At 49.1% G+C, this 20,058-nt stretch overlaps 1 protein-coding gene across 2 annotated transcripts in view; it reads right to left on the bottom strand.

The window, feature by feature from the left end:
* Positions 1-681: 681 nt before the first annotated feature.
* The window catches only part of UBE2F (ubiquitin conjugating enzyme E2 F (putative)), a 44,138-nt gene continuing 24,761 nt past the window's right edge, over positions 682-20,058 (bottom strand). The window contains exons 3-8 of one of the 2 annotated variants that reach the window (XM_043876885.1): positions 15,035-15,102; positions 7,740-7,810; positions 5,728-5,785; positions 4,419-4,451; positions 3,357-3,419; positions 682-1,411 (exon numbers count right to left, since the gene is read on the bottom strand). In XM_043876885.1, the coding sequence (XP_043732820.1) occupies positions 1,361-1,411; positions 3,357-3,419; positions 4,419-4,451; positions 5,728-5,785; positions 7,740-7,810; positions 15,035-15,102 (344 nt within the window). In that variant the 3' untranslated portion in view covers positions 682-1,360. The remainder of the gene's footprint in view (positions 1,412-3,356; positions 3,420-4,418; positions 4,452-5,727; positions 5,786-7,739; positions 7,811-15,034; positions 15,103-20,058) is intronic. The other variant, XM_043876884.1, reaches the window with a different exon arrangement.

Below are 20,058 nucleotides of genomic sequence, written 5' to 3'. Positions count from 1 at the left end.
CCCAGTAGCTGGGTCAGCCTTCTGTCTAATGGGCAGGGTTCCTAATGACCAGTGGGAAGTGTCGCCCCAATTCCTTCCTGGACAGACTGATCTCATAATCAGAGATAATGCTATAAACTAAGAGGAACTGACCAGACCGGGCAGATGGCAGACGGGGCATCCAGAGGCCTGAGGAAGCTGTCAGTTAAACCTGAGTGTGTCAGGCAGGCAGCAGAGGAAACCATTGGATTCCAATGTCTCACGCCGGAATAAAGCCACTCACCTCTCTTCCCTGTTCTTACTCCGAAGTGTGCTGCTTGTGACTCCTAGTCCACCAAGGAGACCCGCCCCCGAGACTCAGGGACCAGGGAGCAGGGGAATGCCAATACCTCAGAGGGCCACAGGGGCGGTGTCAGGGCCTCAGGCTGCTGCCTGAGGTCTCTCTCCCCGCCCCAGAACATAAGGCTCCCTTGCACACTGGCTCACAGGCGTGTGACCACGCAGGAGCACCAAGCCCTGGGGTGGGCTGGGCTGTAGCCTTGTCCTCCAGGCAGCATATGAGGATGGGCTCCCTGCTTTTCTTTTAAATCTTCCAGATCTAGCTGCAAGGGCGCCCGAAGTTCCTTTGCCCCATCTGGACCTGGAAACAAGCTGATTTTTTTAAACACAGATTCTTGGTGTATTTGGACACAATGAATACTGTGCCTTTCATATTTTCTTTGTATTTCTCAATAGTTGCTTGACCCAACATCTGTCTGCTCTATACAATGAAAATACAAACTAAATGAGAATAGAAAAAAATAATTAAAGCATTAAATTGTACAAATTACAAATCTGTTCCAAAATATACTTACATTAAATAAAATACGCATTTCAGTAAGAGATCTACAGTGAATGACTCTGCATTCTGGGAAGCTTCACGACACCTAGGCAGGGCCGACATTCGTGGGAGGAGCTAAGAGACTTCGCACCAATCACAGTTTGCAGCGGGTTTCTGACGGCCAATCTGCGGGCTACACTGAGCACGTCATGAGCATCACCTGCGCGGGACTGACGGGGGAGGGGAGAAGCAGCTCTAGCCTCGACGCTGAGTTCATTCTCATCAACAGCCTATACAGTACAGTTTCAAAAAAGTAAACATGTTAAGGTAAGCAGACAACTCTTTAGGACCCCAGACACATTTTCTGGCTGTATTTATGTGGAACTCTCCGGCTACAATGGGCGGTCGTGAAGAGGTTCTTCCTCAGGACAACACGGTCACAGGACTCGGATGAGCCGGCGGGACTGAGGGGAGCCGAGAACCGGAGAGAGGCTCCCTCTGGTTGCGGGTGGAGCCCATCTTCTCACGCACAGTCCGCGGCCCTGCAGTCCTCTCCCCGTATCATCTGGCGTAGCGCTTAATGTAGTCCTCCACTTTATTCCGGAAGTCCTCCTGCGGGGCAGGGATCAGGGCCGTGAGTCACTGGGGAGCGACTCTCTGGGGCCAAGTGGGGCTCCCCCAAGCCAAGGGCCCCTGTGAGCTCTGGGGAGTGTGTGGAGGGCCCGGCCTCATCCCCCGGCCCCCAAGTGGCAGGACGCACAGAGACCCGCGGGCAGAGTGCCACCTCCCTGCCACTCGAGGTGCTGGGGTGCCGGGGTGGGGATGCCAACACCCTCTGGGCGGAAAGGAACTGAAGACCCTTCGTTCTGCAGACAGGAGAGATGCCCAGTGCGATCAAGGTCCCCACGTAGGTCAGGTCAGGGCTCTGGACGGCAAACGGTCCCGGCTGCTGCTCTTGGGAAGGCCCTTTGGGTCCAGATCTGCCTTCCCAGGACCCTGCTACCTACGGCCCAGGCGTGGTGGGCCATCAGGGTGCCCACCCTGCCCGAGAGGAGAGGGGGGCTTGAACAGAGCCACCTCCTCGGGCAACAAACAAAAGCTACCTGGCGCCTGGCTGACCCCTCTGGTGTAAAAAGGCCGCATGCATGCAGGCCCCTCCCAGGCCAGCCTGGGCAGGAAAGGCACCTCCCATCTGAGCCAACACCCAGGTCCCAGGTCCTTTATCTCTAAGGTTAGAATTCCCTGGCCTTGCAAGTACTGGGTAGGGCCCTGGGGCTGTCTGAGCCATAAGAGGGACTTGGAGCTCGTCCACCTCAGAAGGCCTGCCCGCGTTTGGTGGGGCAGCGTGTGAGCTGAAGGTGGGCTCCCATACCCCCTCCTCCCCACACTGCTGCCCACAGGGGCACCCGCATCCAGGAACACACACAGCCCTGGGGCCTGATGTGCACCCTCTACTGGTGACCGGGAGGCCCCCACAGGGGCCACTAGGGGGCAGAACCACACTGAATTCACCCTGCAGGTGGGGGCGGGCTCTGTGCTGAGGAAGGGGAGAGCTGTGACTGCCACCAGGTGGCCCAGGGCCGCGCACGGAGACCATCACCAGCCCCCTGCCCACAGCCAACAGGGGCTGCACGGAAGCCCTGGCCGCCTTCAGCCAAACTCACAAGGTCACGTCCACAGCGCCGGAAGCCCACAGTACCACTGGCTCCTGGGGCCAAAGCTCTCGGGGTGGAGTGATGATCCCACAGGCAGCCCTGCCCTCAGTGTGACCCTGGGAGCACAGGTGCCCTGGCTGAGCCCGAGTCCCCTCTGGTCTCCACACCCCTCCAGAAGGTGAGTAGCTCCCTGCTCCTCCGTCTGAGGCTGCCTGAGAAGGCCAGGAACTCCGGGCTCAGGTCCCGAGCTCTGCCCTCTCCTGGCAGGTCTTCTCCCTTCTTGGGGGCCCTGCTTCCTTGCCCCGTGTGGAGCTGTGGGCAGAGGAATGGGTCCTGGGGCAGGCAGGACAAAACCTGTGGTGTGGGGGCAGGGGGCCGCCTCCATCCTCCTATCGGCATTCCTACACTGTCATGAGTTGAAGCAAGGGTTGCCTGTTGTCAGTCACTCACACTGAACTCTGCTAGGAAATCACACCTTATATAGGAACACTCCTGTTTGACCTGGGGTCAAACACTTTCCTAAGACCACGCACGTTGATTATAACACATCAATTATTAATGCTTTAAGCTCCAAACCTGGGTTCCACCATTCTCGATTTCATCCTTATCTACACAAGGGGCAGTAATTTTCTTTTTAGGCTTCCCAGGTGGCACCAGGTAAAGAATCTGCCTGCCAATGCAGGAGATTCAGGTTTGATCTCTGGGTCAGGAAGATCCCCGGGATAAGGAAATGGCAACCTATGCAGTTTTCTTGTCTGGAGAATCCCATGGACAGAGGAGCCTGGTGGGCTACAGTCTGTGGGGTCACAAAGAGCCAGATACAACTGAGTGCGCGCGCACACACACACACAAGTATATTTTCACCAAACACATCAACCTAGAATGTTCTGTGAATAGCTTACCTTGTCTCGCAAATGATGTTCCGCAGCTTCAATATTCAGTGGATCATCAAAATTCAACAGATCCTTAAAAAGAAAGAGTAAACAGTGGAAAGAACCTGTTTTTCTGCTGTTATAAGTCTTCATTTTATGAAACAGGCAACAGAAATTTAATTAGCAAATGTTACAGTGACCCAGAGAGTTGAGAAAATTGCTGAGAAATGAAGTTCTTTTGATGCAGAAGCATTGAATGTGAGACTTTTTTTTCAAAATGGTGATTCATGGTTGACTGAGAGAAGGCTGGAATGTGTGTACACATGACTTTCCAAAGTTTGGTGAGGAAATAGCAATCACATTAATTTCTAACGCTATTTCTTATAATTAGGGAATGACAAGCCAGTCTCAATATGAGCATTTATGAATAAAAATCCTATTTTTCCTTAGAAACTCATTTTCTCCTTGATTTTGTGATTAACAGCTGTGCCTTCTATGCTTTCATTCTGTTCTTGCCCCATTCCCCGTCATCTTTAACTCATCTCCACAAGCACTGCACTCACAACCCAGGAGGAATGATGTCTGGACCCAAACTGAACAGAGGCCTGGCGTGCTGCGGTCCATGGGGTTGCAAAGAGTTGGACATGACTGAGCGACTGAACTGAACTGATGATCAAAAAGTCAAAACTCAAAGGAACAGCTAATTGTGAAAAGCCTAAAGGTTGGAGACTACATGCTCCTTCATCCAAACTGGAGCACCTAGGAGAGAAGCAGAGCAGAGTGTGGGGCGGCCAGGCCCCCGGAGGAGCCTAACCCGATGGAGACCATGGGGAATGGAGCTGGCCTATGCTGCCCCGGAGGCAGTGGGGACCCTCTCCTCTCCCCGCCCTCTGCTCTCTCCCCACCTGTTCCCCCGACCTCCCCATGGATTACTCCAAAGCACCCTCAGTTTCTAACTCACTGTTCTTCTGACTCACAAAAGTGCCAAAGAAGGAGGGGTTCAGTGATTCCCTTGTGTTATCTTTAATGCAATCTTTAAAACCAGCAGTCAGAGGAATTAAAACAATTTGGAATTTTGTTCAACATACTTACAGTAAACAAAGAGTTTAATCCCCAAACAACATCCTGAAATGAGAAGAAAGAAGAAAACAAGTTTTGGGTGAGGGTGGCCTCCAAGAGATGAACCAGTAAGTCCCCATTTTATGAAGGATAGTTTTCTGCACAGTTATTTTAAAGGCAGGGCCTAGAGAGTTAATCAGCAAAGAACCGTGGGGAAACGGAGCCTGCGTGCAGGTCCAGTCCTCTCAGGCCCACCCTCGTCACCCAGGGACGGCAGCCAATGCAGCAGCTCCATGACCAGCCGCTGCCCGCTTCTTGTGACCTCAGCACAGACTGAGGCTTCTGAGTGGTTTCAGTCAGGACGGCTTTCATCATCCACACCTGACTGAGCCAAGCTGCCATGTGTGAAAATGTTACAGGAAACAGAGGGGCAAGGAGACAGTGCGGGCGCTACGCCAGGCAGCTGAGAGCCTCAGACGGGCCGACGTGCTGCCTGTGGCCCTTCAGGTTAAGAGGAGGGGGATGGTCACCACGAAAACAGCCTCGCTCAGAAGACCACATCTCTGCGCTGAAGCGAAGGGCACGCTGGGAACACCACTGTCCCCAGACCCAGTCTGAGGCAAGTGCTCCTCTGGGCAGGGCCAACCCCACGCCAGACAGGCAGGGGCTGTGACACCGTGGAGCCACTTCACTACTCAAAGAAGATGGCAGAAGTCAGGCAGCTGCTTGCCACTCACTGAACACTGGCCAAAAGCCAGGATGCTTCTGATAAGTCAGGGAAGAAAGGCAGGGGGCCCAGGGGCAGCAACATAGGAAAGCCTAGAGATGACGCATAGCCGGTGGCGCCACGTGGGCGCCCAGGACACACCCCCCGAAGCCCACTTGAGTCACACTGGCAAAACACCTGGGGTCGGTTCCTGAGTCCCTGTGGCTCCCCGATCACCCCCGCCCCAGAGAGGTGCCCCCTTCAGCACACCTGGCCACATCCGCCACCCCTCCTCTGTCCGAGGTGACTCAGCGTAGACATGGGACCCCAGCCTCCCCATCCTCTGTCCCTGCCCACTCCTGGCAAGCCTCCACTGTGTTAGGGGAGACCACTGTGCAAGCCTGGGGAACAGCAGGACGAGCAGGAACGGTAAACCACTGCAGCACCCGTGGCAAAGGGCAGCGGAACCAAGCAGACCCACCCTTGGCCAGCAGCCCCATGAGGGCCGGCAGGTGCTGAGGGGAGCGGGAGCGGGATGGGTGGCCAGCAGTGCGGACGGGATAGTGTGCACACCACTGTCCTCCCGGGAGGCTGGCTCCCAGACGGGGAGGCCCCAGGGGGAGGCCCGCACTTCACCTTCAGCGTCCTTGTGGGGGCCCAGCCGGTGCCGTCGATCGAATGTTCTCTCAGTAAGCTGAAACAGATGGAAAAGCGGAGCGGTGAGTGAGCAGCAGCCAGCAGGCCCGTGAGCCGCAGGTGCGCAGCTGGGCCCAGCGGCACAGAGCAGCTCCTGTCCGCCGGGCCGGGCCCTTCTTTCCTCTGTGGTTTGCAGTCTCCTTATGGCTGGAGGACCAGGGAAAGGTATACAGATAGACGCACCCTCCCGTGGAACAGGAGCCTGTCCACACGTGCACGTGCACACACACACACGCATGCACGCTTTGCTGTCTGCCAGCCTGAGAAGTGGCGAGCAGCCTCCCCTTGCTTCCACGCGCTTGTCTCCCATCACCACGGAGACCAAGCAGCCCCAGACGCTTTCTGCCCACTGTGTGCCTCCTCCTGTGAATCCCCTATTTGGAGCCAATGCTCATTTTTCCAGTAGGGGGGGCTCATCTTTTTCGTATTGATTGAAAGGACTGTTTACATACAAGGGCTGCAATCCTGATACTTTCTCTTTCAAACTGTGTGTTTTTAATTTTAACATGGCTAAATGTATCAACTATTTTCCTTCATGGTTTCTAGCTTTTGTAGCAGGCGACCATCTGTTAAATTCCTATTATATTTTGTTAATAATCTGATTTCTCAGAAGATGGCAGAAGTGACCAGAGAAATGCCCTCTCTGGACCCACCCTGACTGGAGGAAGGGAGACAAGACACTTAGGATCTGAAACTGAAGATCACAGATTTCTAAAGTTTCAACATTTAAAGGGCAGATACTTAAAAAGGGAAGATGCCTTTAAAAAAACAAAAAATACTAAAAAAAACTAAAACTAAAAACACTAAAAAACTAAAACACTAAAAAAAACTAAAACAACTAAAAACTAAAAAACTAAAAACACTAAACAAAAACTAAAACAACTAAAAAAAATACTCTCATAAAATGTATTTTTCACTATCAAAAGCCAAAGTGGATGTGAAAGTGGGTATCCTCGTGCCTGCAGGGAGGACGGTTACAGCTTGCACACGGCCTTTCACAGGTGCCGGCGTTCTCTGCGGGGAGAAGAGGGTGGGAGGACAAGACCCAGAGGCAGGGCCTGAGGAGGACGAGATCACGGAGCAAGGGAGCACACAGCACGCTGGAGACACACCCCACATGGAGCAGCCGGGCTCCCCAGGTCACACGGCTGCCAGGGCTGGGCCAGGACTTGGCCAGGGAGCCAGCACCAGAGCCCTGCAAGCTGACCTCATTGCCCTGCCAGAGAACGTGTGGGGCACAAGACAGACACAGCCCACAGGCTAAACTGACTCGAAAACCACCTCCACCACCAACCTCTCTGGTTCTCTACGTTAGTGACCAGCAAGCTCTAGAAGCAGGAAATGGCTGGTTGCCAGCCATCTGCCCCTGGAAGGGCAGGGCCCAGGACACCACGGGCAAAAGCTCCAGGGACGTGCTCTTGCACACATCAAGACCATTTTGGTAAAGAGAGGATGCTGAGGGAACTGCCTGGTGGTCCAGTGGTTAGGACTCCGCACTGTCACTGCTAGGGCCTGGGACTGATCCTGGCCAGGGAACTAAGATCCCATAAGCCACGTGCAGGCAGCCAAAAAAAATAGAAAAGAAAAACCACAAGAGAGGACATTTAAATATAAGTGGGGGTGGGGGATGTCTTCTGAAGCCTGCCATCCACATTATCCTCCTACCGTGAATCCCGTTAATAACAGTTTCCCCTTTTATCTAAAATCAGCCACATGGCGGGAGTGTGCCTCATTAAAATAAGAGGGGACGGGGTAAAATAAGAGGGGACGTCAGAGGGGGCGTCCTGGGTGGATTGCAGAGGGCAGGCTGGGATGGGGGAGCCGAGAGACCGCTCCAAAGCCTCCCTACTCCCAGCCCAGCCTCCGAGTGTCCTCTCGGGGGAGATGACCCCTGGGAAGCCGAGCCTCAGGCAGCGCTCAGAGCACAGGAGACGGGAGCGGACAGAACTCACCTGAGACATATCTCACCAGTCTCGGTGATGTTGGGGTGCCAGATCCTGGTCAAGCATTTCACTTTGGGAGGCTGCAACACAGAAGGAAGAGATCACAGGCGCTCCAGAGCCTTCCGTGTACCCCGTCCAGCGCTGTTTTACAGCGCACTCCCAGCTTGTCAGGCAGCAGCCCCGGCCCCTGCAGCAGTGTCTGCACACCGCAGGCAGCGCTGGTCTCGCTGGGGGGGCTGCTGCCCCTGCACAGGACCCCTCCAAACCCCGGGGCTGATGGCAGATGGTGCTGGCTGCTGGGCTCCTGCCCCCTACCCCGCCCTGGGCCCTGGCTGTGGAGGAGCAGCCTCAGAGGCCTGGGGAAGCAACTCTGCACCCCCAGAGCCCGCTGTGAACCAGGAGCCCCTAGACTCCTTCACACTACGTGGCTGAGCAGCTGAAGTGCTGCTCCCCATAGCAGCGCTGGTGCCCTTTGTGGATGTTTCTGAAGACACTACTGTCATTTACCTTGTCTAGATGCAAGTCCTAGTCCACTTAATACTTAAAAGAGGGAGAGAGAATGGAAAAGATCACATGGAAATAAGACACATCAACATCACTTAGGATGGAGCGTGTTTGGATAACGTTCTTTTAATCTTAATCTATTTTAAAACCGATCACACTCATCTTAGAAAAAAAGAAAAAAAAAAAAAAGGAAAGATGTGTGTAGACAGAGATATAGCACTCTACCCAGAATAATTTCTATTAATATCTGATGCACATTTTGGAGCCTCTTTTCTAGGCCATACACACAGGTGTGTGTGATGCACAGTCATTTTTCTTTATAGAAGTAGGGAAACGTGCTGTACATTTTTTCACATTTATTCTTGTCATCATCTCAGATGCCTTTGGGCGTCCATGCATCCCATGGCACAAACACTAGCATTTAGCAAGCCAGTCCCCCTGTGCCTGGAAACTTAGGTTCTTCCCACTTCTACTACAAAACTGCTGTATCAATGCTATCTTCACTCACAGCGGAATGAAATACTTCACTGGGATGAAGACCAGGAACCGGGCAGGGGGTTCTGGCCAGAGCGCTGCTGCGGATTCAGTGCCAAGCGCTCTTGCCTCCAGGGAGATCACTGGCCCACACTTGCCTGCAGTGAGGGGCCCCTTCCCCAGGCCCAGTCCACTGCAAGGTCACCTTGGTTTGAGGAGCATGACAGTCGTCTCTCAGAATCTTACCAGACAGGTCATCTACAGATTTAAAATCTTTGTAATGAAAATTTTTATCTTTGAGACCAAATCTAGAGAATCTGTCACCATCCAAATCTTCTGTACTCTTTCTAGTACTCTAATAGTTCCACCTTTTGAATCTGTATAAAACAAACATTTTTAAACACCTTTTTTCAGTACCCTCATTAAATTTTCTTCCTGATTTCAAAGCAACATGACATCAACAGATTCCCCTGAATGATTATTCCAACCAAGTAGAGGTGGGTATCTGAGGATTACAAAATTTAGGATCAGTGGGAGCTGAAATCAAACTGAATATTCTCTAACTTGCTTTTCTGCAGGTAAATATAGGACTGCATTTGACAGAACAAATACTAGCAGAGCCTGCACTCTCGGCAAGGCCTTCAGGCTCAAGAGGAAGGCTGGCACTGTGCATGTGGTAAGCCTACTGAACACAGTAGCCTGCAGGGTAGACTGCAGCGCCGCCTCAGCGTCTGGAAGGACTGAAGGCCCCCTCCCTCCTCTGAAGCCCTGACGCACTGTCACCCGCCTGGTCACTGCAGCTCCCAGGGTGGGGCCGCACCTGCCCTCTCCTCTTCATCCCCTCACCCCTGCCACAGCTGGAGGCTGTCGATGGCCCTCTTGACATCGGTGCCCCAGGGAGAGAGCAGACTTCTGCACCACACTGGGGACCTGATTCTGACACACACTTTTCAAGCTGAACTATTCTCACAGACCCCCACCACCTCCAAAGCCAGACAAACAAGATGCACCCAGCTCCAGCTGCTACCTCAGGGGCTGGCATCACTAGCCATCCTGTCACACAGCTCAGGGTGTGTACATGACAAAGGCCATACTGCAAATCAGTGGGGACAGGGGCACCTCAGGGGTTATCTATTCAGAAAAGCACAGTCAGATGCTCACTGAGAGCTTTACATAACACAAACAACACAGAACACTAAGAGTACTAGGAAAAAACACAGATGAGTCATCTTGGGGTCTGAAGGCCTGTTACAAGCATTCCACAACATGAAAAATTCAAAGAAAAAGTAGATTTGGCTACACCTTAAAACAAAAAGCCATAAGCTTTTACTGAACAACAAAAAGACAAATGAAAACAGGAAAACGTTTATAACAGCTAACTAAGAAAAAAGTTTCATATAATTTCTATATAGGAATGCTTATAATAAGAAAAACAAACACTACAACAGAAAAAAAAAGGGGGGGGGGGGCCAAGCACATAGTAATAGCCCATAAAAGACATAAACAGTTAATAAGTAGGAAAAAAAAATTTAGCATCCTATTTAAGAAATGAAAATTCAAATGACATTTACTTATTATTTATTTCCTTCCAAAAGAGCAAAAAGAAAAAAATAATTAGAACATCCCATGTTGGTCAAGGTTTAGGAAAAACAATTTTCACACACTGACAGTGGAGATGCCAAATGGAAACTCTCTGGAAGGTAACTGAATCGTATTGATTAAAAAGCCTTAAAATCAGCATCAATGACTCAATACCTGTAACTGCACTTCTAAGAGTTTATCCAAAGGCAGCCAGCAGCAGGCATGCACGTGCTGCTGTCCAGGACCTCCATCACAGCACTGCTTATTCCAGGGGTCAGCAAACTACAACCCGCGGACCAAGTAAGGCCGAGCTTGATTTCAAGTGGTCTATGATCTAAGCATAGCCTTTATATTTTTAAAGGGTGTTTTTGTTTTCGTTTTAAAAAAAGACTATATGACAGAGACAATATATAGTCCACAACGCCTAAAATATTTACTGTTTGGCCCTTCTCTAAAGTTTGGCTCACATTATCAAATATTGGTCACCCAGTGATCAACCATAAAGGATTAGTTTAAAACCATGATACATCACACAATTAAGTGCTCCTACTAAGGGTGATATAATTATACACTACTTGACAAGAGAACGTACGTTATTATGATACAATGATATACTGTATCATGCTCCTGCTGCTGTGACTCCATGACCCCATGGACTGTAGCCCACCAGAGTCCTCTGTCCATGGGATTTCCCAGGCAACAATACTGGAGTGGGTTGCCATTACCTTCTCCAGGGGATCTTCACTATCCAAGGATCAAACGTGCGTCTCCTGCATTGGCAAGTGGATGCTTTAAGGCTGGGCCACCAGGGAAGCCCATGTTGTACTCTACTGTAACGTTAAAAACCCCAAGTCACCAAGTTATGTGCAGCATGATGGCACTTGTATGTATAGTTAGATATCGTGCATAACATCCATCAGAAAGTTAGTGGTTATCATCTCTGATGACGGAGAGAGACAACAGATGACTAATATTCTATTTTTGCGTAGTGATTTTTTTCTGTTTTCCATGGAGTATAATAAATTACCCTAAAAAGAAGATGGCCAGTGGGCATTCAGGTGTTACTGGTGGTACCTCCTGTCCTCCTTCTGGAAATGTGGCAGAACACTTGTGATCATGTTGCCTGATGTGGTTTTATCATATAACCTCACTTCCAGGAAGAGAGAAAAGCCACATTCCTGTCTCCTGCTTCAGCACACGGCTTCCTACCACAGCTCAGGTGACATGCTGGGGGAGCCGTGTGAGGCCTGAGCGTGTGAGACCACAGCCAAGCTGGTATCTGCTCCCAGTCCTGCTCTGCGCGTCCCCACATTCTGGGACGTCACCATCGCCACATCACCACCCTGGCTTGTCACCGTTTCTGTGTCCAGAGGCTGAGCTTCTTCAAGGCCGCCTGACTTCTCACCTCCAGCCCACAAGGCCTGACACAGAACCCAGAGCATTTAAGGAGCTCGTTAAACGTCACTCCATCCTTTCAGCCAACTTCTAGGGTTGAGAGAGACTGCGAAGCAGCTACAGACTGTGACATAAAGTTCAGGGATCAAAGGAGAAAGAACCAAAGGAAATATCTGCATTTTAGCTGCTGGGGCAGAGGGCTGTGGGCGGGGGTGGGGTGGTGGTGAGGGGATACCAAATATGTGTTTTCTTTCTTTTTTAAAAAGTTTATTCTAAAATAATGATTTATTGATGCTTAACTGATTAAAAAAGCTTCATTCACAATCTTAAAAACTGACCGTGACTGCAGGAACCATAAGCGTAAGGGGTTTAAAAAAAAAACAAGTCCTTAAGAAGTACAGAAATCCTATAAACTGTGATATAAAAGCAAATGAGTTCTGAGAAAGCTCCACAAAGTCCTTTCAGGCTGACTTGCTGAAAACCGGCTGTCTCCTCACTCCAGTGAAACATGAATTCCTGAAAGTCTGCTCTCAGAATCACTATTCCACATGCCTAGAACCTCTATATTTTCAAATGCTGGTTTATTTTCCACACCACAAATTTCTTGGGGGCAGAGAACATACCAACCACTGGAGAAATATGAGCCACACACCTGGTGTGGCCACCCCCACCCAGCAGTGGAAATACAGTGAGATCAAGGGACCCCCAGACTCCTCCTTCGGGGAGCAGACAGTCCAGTGAAGAGAGACAGTGAGGAGAACTACATAAAGATGAACTACTAACAAGGGGAACACCACCACCTCTGTATCTACGAAGCACGACACCTCACGTCTTCGGGAACAGAGCTGCCCTCTTCGCCCTGCCGTGAGCTCACGGCTCTGGCTGGCCTCTGCCTGCAAAGAAGCAGACAGAACATGCAGAGGCCCTCCCGGCAGCAGGGTGGGGTCTGGATACACCCGGACGGCCTGGCCTCTCAGTGCTTCCTGGCTGGAGAACATGGGTTTTGTTCCCAAAGAAAGAGGACTAGCCCATCACTTAGAAATTTTCCAAAGGAGGCAGAAATTAAAATAGAAAAATGTGAGATCTTTATAAGCCACCAGTAACTAGAGGGAATGTGTCTTTGAGGCTCAATGATTTTCTATTCGCTACTTATTTCATTTCTGACTTCATTCTTAAAGAAGTCACAGGGACAGGGGAGTATGACAAACACTTCTCACTACGAAGCAGCCACCATGTGTGCTGGGAAGGGCACATGTTAGGAAGGCGGGCAGCTCTTGACAAGAATCGGCTTTGGCGATGGACACCGAGACTGGCAAGGCCAACTAGGTAAGTTCTCACCTTTCCTTTCTGAGCCCTAACTTCCTGGTGGGTAAACACAGGAATACTGACGTCACCCAAACGACTGGAGTGTGACCGAAGCAAAATTAGTGGAAGCCCAAAACACACCTCTGTTCCTCCCTTCCTGTTCTGACACTCTGCTCTATCCTTACACTGGGAAGAAGACACTCTGCCACCAAATGATGCCCGACGCACGCCAACAGCAGTTCTCAGCTTCCTTGAGGCTTGTTTGGAAAGTTCACCAGCTTACGCTAAACCCTATGATCTATCCTCCTCCCCTGAAATTCCCTGCTTTTCTGAAGGCTGTATCGCAAACCTGCGACTTTGAACTCTCTTTAGAGAGAGGGCGTATGTCCAGGAAGCTAGAGCCTAGAGTTTTAAGTACTGCGTGTCTGGTTGTTTCCAGAAACCATCAAAATAGCCCCACGTTCTAAACATGTGCCTATAAAGCAAGTTCTCACACTGTTCTTGCCTGAAGGGGTGCAGGTTCCCCTGTCAGTGATCAGGGCAACAGGAAAAGTCTCAGCGGGCAGCTGGATGGATGGGTTGACAAAGACCTGGAACGCATATCTTCCTATCTTTGTTTAACATTTAAATCTCCTTTTTCTTTTTCTTAGATTGCCAACTCTTCCACATCCTCCAAAAGGGCTTTGAACATAGTAGCCCAGTAGAAATCAATTTCCATACAGAAAAGTTTGGCTTTAAATAGACAAGTGTTAGAGCCACTGAACTAGACAGCTGGGGTTGGGGGTCTCGGGGGTCAGGGGTTGGGGGTGGAGAGGAAGCACGGGAGGAGGGGGACAACCCCACTTATCAGAGAGGAGGGAGCTGTCCCTGAGGGGAGCAAGGGCCTGAGCGGTGCCAATTCCCTCAGCCTCGGGTTCACAGGAGACTGAATTTTACCACCAGATTTTTCTTTCCTGCTCAACAGGCCTAGAGAATGTGAAGAAACATGGGGGGAAATAGACATATAAATATGCAAAAGTAGAGCTGGCCACGTGCCAACCCGGAGGCTCAGAGCCTGGGCGGGCATACCACGCCCCCTCCTCGCCCCTGCTCAGGGGGTGTGGAGCTGTTTGGAGCCCTCACGGATTTCTCACTGCTGCAGTGAAGCCCCCCAAACCCCGATCTGGGTTTTCTCACCTCTCCACTATTTCTTGACCCCAAGTCTTCCTTCAAGTCGACCTGGCCAACCCGCCCGGTACACAGGCCGAGGTTCCCATCTCCACAGCTGTCGGCACGGCGGGAGACGGGCCTCGGCACCCAGAGCCCCTGCCCCAGTCGTGCTCGAGCCAACCCAGTTCTAGCTCTCTGCAGACCCTTAACTGGCCCTGGCCACTTTCTCTCTTCCTTCTCCGAATTCTCCAGTTTCCTATCGTTGACCGATTATCATTGTCTGCTACTTACCACTTTATGATTAATTTCCTACCCTTTCTCTCACTTTCCTACTTGGTCAGCACATTCCTAAAAGCAGACAGAATGTGACTGCACTGGGCAGTTACTACTGGAGGGTCCTTGAAGGATCTGACATGTTTACAGGGGTGTAAACAAACACTCACAGTTTAAAACCATGGGTTGTTATCCTTTTCCAAAATTCTAAAACACACGTTTTATACAAATTTTGGTGTTACACCATAAACAAACGTAGTTTTACATAAAATGCTTTTTCCTCCAGTGTCAGAATTTAACAAGATTTGCATGAAATATACAGGCAGATCCCTGTAAACGTGTGGCCTCAGGACAGTAATTCCAGCCTCAGTAGAGCTGCACCTTGGCACAGACTGCCCGGCACACAGTACTTGCTAATGTGCACTGAGAAATGAACCTCTCTACTAAAACTCAAAATACTGCTGGTGAGGGGCATTAACCGCACAAGTACCAGCCATTTCATGCTCAGTTCCAGGACTGGGTGGGCAGCATGTGGACATGATGCTGGGGAAGGGACCGCCAGGCCCTGTGATAGCCAACCGCCACGCAAAGGGGGAGCAATGACTCAAGTGCAGGCTACTCACCACCATGTTGTATGCGTCAGGAACTTCAGTTTCAAACTGAAATTTTCCACCCTGGTAGTAACCCTCATCTATCAAAAAACACAAAACAAAACAAAAAAATCCTTTAAATTAAAAAAAGAAAAGAAAAGGAAACAAAAGGCAAGCACTGTGTTAGGATATGGCAAATACAGAGAATTAAGAGTTTAAAAAGAGGACTGCCAGGCTCCTTTGTTACTGCACCAAGCTCACCCCTGAGCTGATGGTACTGGCGGGCCCTCTCTCCTCCTGGCGGGCAGCGCCCTTGGGGAAGGGGAGGCTTCTTCTGGGAGCCTGGTTCCCCTCCTCCTCCGTCCCTGGAGCAGCCCAGCCCTAACCTGGCCCATCCCAGCCCGAACCACAGTGCCCAGGGCCTCCCCTCAAGCCTCCGGCACTCCTCATGACAGGCTGCTGCCCTGCCTCAGCTCTTGGTCGTTTGTCTGTCTGCTGCCGGCCTCCCCATGAGAAGTCAGTTCCAAGGGGCAGGCGGGCAGATGGCCGTGTCCCCTCTCACCTCCCCTTTCACGACCTTTCTCCCGCTCAGAAGAAAAGGCACGCTGCCCAACCAGCCTCTCCCTGGGGCGCGCAGCCCACAGCGGGGCACCCTGAATCCAGCCCAGTGCGGGCTGGGGCTTCTCTCCATCCCACACCCGCTTCTGCTCGGGGCACAGCGCGGCACTGCAGACAAGATGTCATGGTTCATGCTGGAGTGTCTGGAATTCAGACACACTCTGGAGCCTGATGGCAGGGATGGTTAAATTTCATTTAGTCACTTCAATCTTAAGACTGCTGTAAAAGAAAGCATCACCCCTGTGAGGAGCAGGCAAAGAGGCCTCCAAGGAGCACAGAGAGGCACCTTCCTCCACATGGTGATCAGCTCCATACCTCACCTCTCCACTAGGAACTGAACTTGGAAGTGGGATGGCTGTCAGATGCACACCTTAAAGGTTTTAAAAAGTTAAGGCCTCACCCAAGAGAGTGGTTTGACAGAACTGGTTCTGTCTATTGATGCAGATATTTCTGATAAACTGAATGAGCTTAATCTGCAGCCACGAGCTTTTGTAAGGCCCACATGTTTAATATTGTAAGGGTAAGATAATATTGTAAGGGTATGATAATATTATAAGGGTATGATAAATTAATATCACAATTTTCTTAGTGCTTCCTAGTATTTCATGTACAATGAGAGGCTGTCAAGTGAAGGACAGGTATGATGAACGGTCAGCTAGCTGGTGTCAGGAAACTGGTTTTGGGGCAACCTCAGAAAATGTGACACAAAGGGACTCCAATGATCAGGTTTGAAAGCCATTTCCAACCAGCTGGTTTTTAACTCTTTGCCATCAACACAATAGAAGGAACCTAACCTAGTCGTCAGCTGAAAGATGATGACTTATCAAACACCGTATATGATTTTTGGCCCCCGACTCTGAAGTCCAGCGACAACAAACATCTTCCATGCCTGCCTACTTATTCACAAGAACAGTTTTCAGGGGCTACAATTAGAAAGACAAGGAAGGAAGAAAACTGATACTGAATGAACCCTTCTTTCTAATATTACGTGATACTGTTCACAAACACCCAAACTGAATCAGAGGAAAATGCTACCAGTAACCTCATCATTCTCAGATACATTTCAGATAAACTGCTATTTGGTTTAATAACCATCAAAGCTTGCAACATATTGTTTGAAGTCATTATTTATCCTACAACATTTGAGGAGTGCCTACTATGTGTCAGGTACTGTTCTAGACAAGGGCTGACACACCAGTAAGAGACCTTCCTGCCCTCATGAAGCTTATATTCAGCTTATATTCAGAGCTTATATTCAGAGGAAGGGAGACAAAGTAAATAAGTAAATCATACAATGGAAAGTGAAAAAGAGCTAAGGGGCTAGGAGGTGGGAGGAACTGCAGTTTTAACAGGGTCTGAGAGTGAAGACTTAAAGGAGGAAGGTGTCCAGGCGAAGGACACCCCAGGAAGGAAAGCAAGGTGAGACCTCTGAGAGGGCTTGATGCATTCCAGGGACTGGGCAGAGGCCAGAAGGCAAGGCAGGAAGGAGGAGCTGAAGCTGGAGAGGCAGCAGGCCCGCCTGCCTGCAGGCCACTGTTAAGCACACCGGCTTTCATTCAGAGCAGGGGGGCTTGGGCAGAGGAGGGGCAGAACCACAGCAACAGTCCAGGTGAGAGACTGTGCTGGTTAAGACCAGGTGAGGGCTGCTGAAGCAGAGGTCCCGAGAGTGATACCACCAGGATCTGCGGACAGAGGAGGGTGGGCGGGGAAGGGAAGAGCCAAAGTGCCGGATCTCTGAGTGTGATGGAGAAGGGCAGAGCTGCCACCGCAGAGACAGCAGCCTGTGGTGGGCAGAGCTGTAAGAGTTAACATCGGATGTCAGATCCATCTGAGACTTCATGTCCACATCCAAGTGGAGACATTGATGGGAGTGCTGGGGAGAAGTCAGGGTTGCAGGAGCATGGCTGGGAGCTGTGCATGGAAGCCTCCAGATTTCATGAGCTGGTGAGGTCCTCAGGGACCCAACTATGGTGGACCAAGGACAGGACGAAGCCCTGAGGGGCCCCATGCTTAGAGGGGTCAGAAGGCAGGACAAGATGGGCAGTGGTGGCAATGGAGGAAAACCAGGATATAGGAGCTGGTACAGACAACTGCAACAATCAGTCACAAGATCAGGCTCAACACCCAAGGGTCTCACATTATAGAACGTCTTAAACAAGTGAATTTAATAGTTACAAAAGAGAATGACAGGCTGAAAAAATTCTTATAGGCAGAAAAATGTTTACTTCAGGATAAAATTCTGTGTGTGTGCTTAGTCACTCAGTCGTGTCGGACTCTCTGCGACCCCATCGACTGCAGCCCGCCAGCCTCCTCTGTCCATGGGACTCTCCAGGCCAGAATACTGGAGTGGGTTGCCATGCCCTCCTCCAGGGGATCTTCCCAACTCAGGGACTGAACCCAGGTCCCCCACACTGCAGGCAGATTCTTTACCATCTGAGCTACCAGGGAAGCCCCAACTTCTGTGAGACAAGAGAAATAAAAACATGAGCACAAGGAGAAAAAGTAGCAATGAACATCTCCCAATGGTTAAAGTAGAGCTTGTTCATGTATTTTTTTAAATGCATGATGGTAGGTATATCCATGGTATTTACACTCCACTGGAAATATTTTAAAGAGTAACACAAGACTTCCCCCCTCTTTAAATGTCAATATTTACAGCACACTGGAATCACATGCTATGCAAATTTTAAACTCAAAGGAAAAATACAATCCCTGCCAAGATGAGCCTGTAGATAGGAGGTCGGCAATCTCTCTGTGAAGGGCCAGGCGCTGCAAACTTTGGGTAGAAATAGAGAAGATCCACAGTGAAGCACACAGAGAAAAGTAAACAGAACTGTGGCCCACAGTTCATGCGTAGAGGGTATATATAGCCAAGGTATTATCATTCATTTACATAATTGAAGTTCCATAAAGGGCTTATGGATAAAATATTTTTAAAATGTTGGTCAGTTATTTCTAAACTTGATGAAAACTGTAACTCACGGATCCAAAAATATCAATAAACCCCAAGTGAGATAAACAGGAAAAAAAATCACATCAAAGCACATCATAATAAAACTGCTAAAAAATTGACAAAGAGACAATGCACATCACAGAAAGTGAAACAAAGAATCACCACTAATTCTTACAAGAGGAAAAAGAGCAAGTCAGAAGGCAGAGGAATGATATCCTTAAAATGCTGATATTGTCAACTTAAGAATTTAGCATTCAGCAAAGCTGGCAGAATTCATCATCAGCAAATCTGCAAGCAAAAAAAAAAAAAATTCAAGGAGGTTGTTTAGGCAGAAGGAAAATAACAGATGGGAACTCAGAACTACAAAAGGAATGAAAGCTGTAAGTGGTAAATATGTCAATAAATATATAAAGAAAATATAATTATCTAAAACAAAGGTAATTACATTTGTTACAACCCAGAATACACTGTTAAGTAAATGTGACTACAAAATAAAGGTCTGAATGGGGAAGTGGAAATTCACTATTAACCTGGCTCAACTTCCACTTTAAAAAATAGAAAAAGAAGAGCAAATTAAACTGAAAAAAGGACATATGAGCAGAAAACTAAAAAATACACCCCCCCAAAAAAAAGAAAACTAAAAAATATTAGAAGAAAATCAATGAAACCAAACACTGGTTCCTTGCAGAGACCAATAAAATTGATAACCTCTAGCTAACTGGATCAAGAAAACAGAAATTTTCAACGCCAGGAATTAAGGAAGGTATATCAACACAGACTATATAGAACTTAAAGAGGTCAAAAGATGTTAAGAGCAACCTTACACCAATAAATTCAGAATGCAGATGATATGAACAAATTCTCTGAAGGATACAAATCACCAAAGCTCACCCAAAAATAAGAAATCCAAGTAACTCATACCAATTACATTCATACTTAAATTCCTACCACAAAAACAAATCAACAAAATGGTAGACGTAGGTGGTTTTACTGATGAATTCTATCATTTAATAAAGAATTAATAGTAACTCAACATAAAACTCTTCCAGAAAACAGAAAGGAACACTTCCCCATTCATTCCAGAAGAGTAAGGAAGGAAGGAAAGAAACTAGAGCCTTATCTTGCACCATATGCAAAAATTCACGCAAAATGGTTCACAGACCTGACTTTAAAACCCAAAGCTATAAAACTACTTTTTTTTTTAAAAAGGAGGAAATCTGCATTTCTTAGACAAAGATTTCTTAGGACACAAAAAGCACTGTGTTAGCTTTGCATTGTTGTTGTAATATTAGTAAATAAATTATTATAAGCTCAGCAGCTTAAACAATAAAAACTTATTATCTTTTGTAGGTCAGAAGTCTGAAACCAGTCCCAGCGGCTAAGAGATGGCAGGGCTGCAGCTCTTTGTGGTGGCTTGCGGAAAAGTCCATTTCCTTCACGCTCCAGCTTTAAGCGGCTACCTGTGCTCCTTAGCCCAGGGCCCCTT

Source organism: Cervus elaphus, chromosome 20, assembly GCF_910594005.1.
Source record: "Cervus elaphus chromosome 20, mCerEla1.1, whole genome shotgun sequence".
NCBI classification, from domain to species: Eukaryota; Metazoa; Chordata; class Mammalia; order Artiodactyla; family Cervidae; genus Cervus; species Cervus elaphus.
This window is presented reverse-complemented; position numbering and strand designations above follow the sequence as displayed.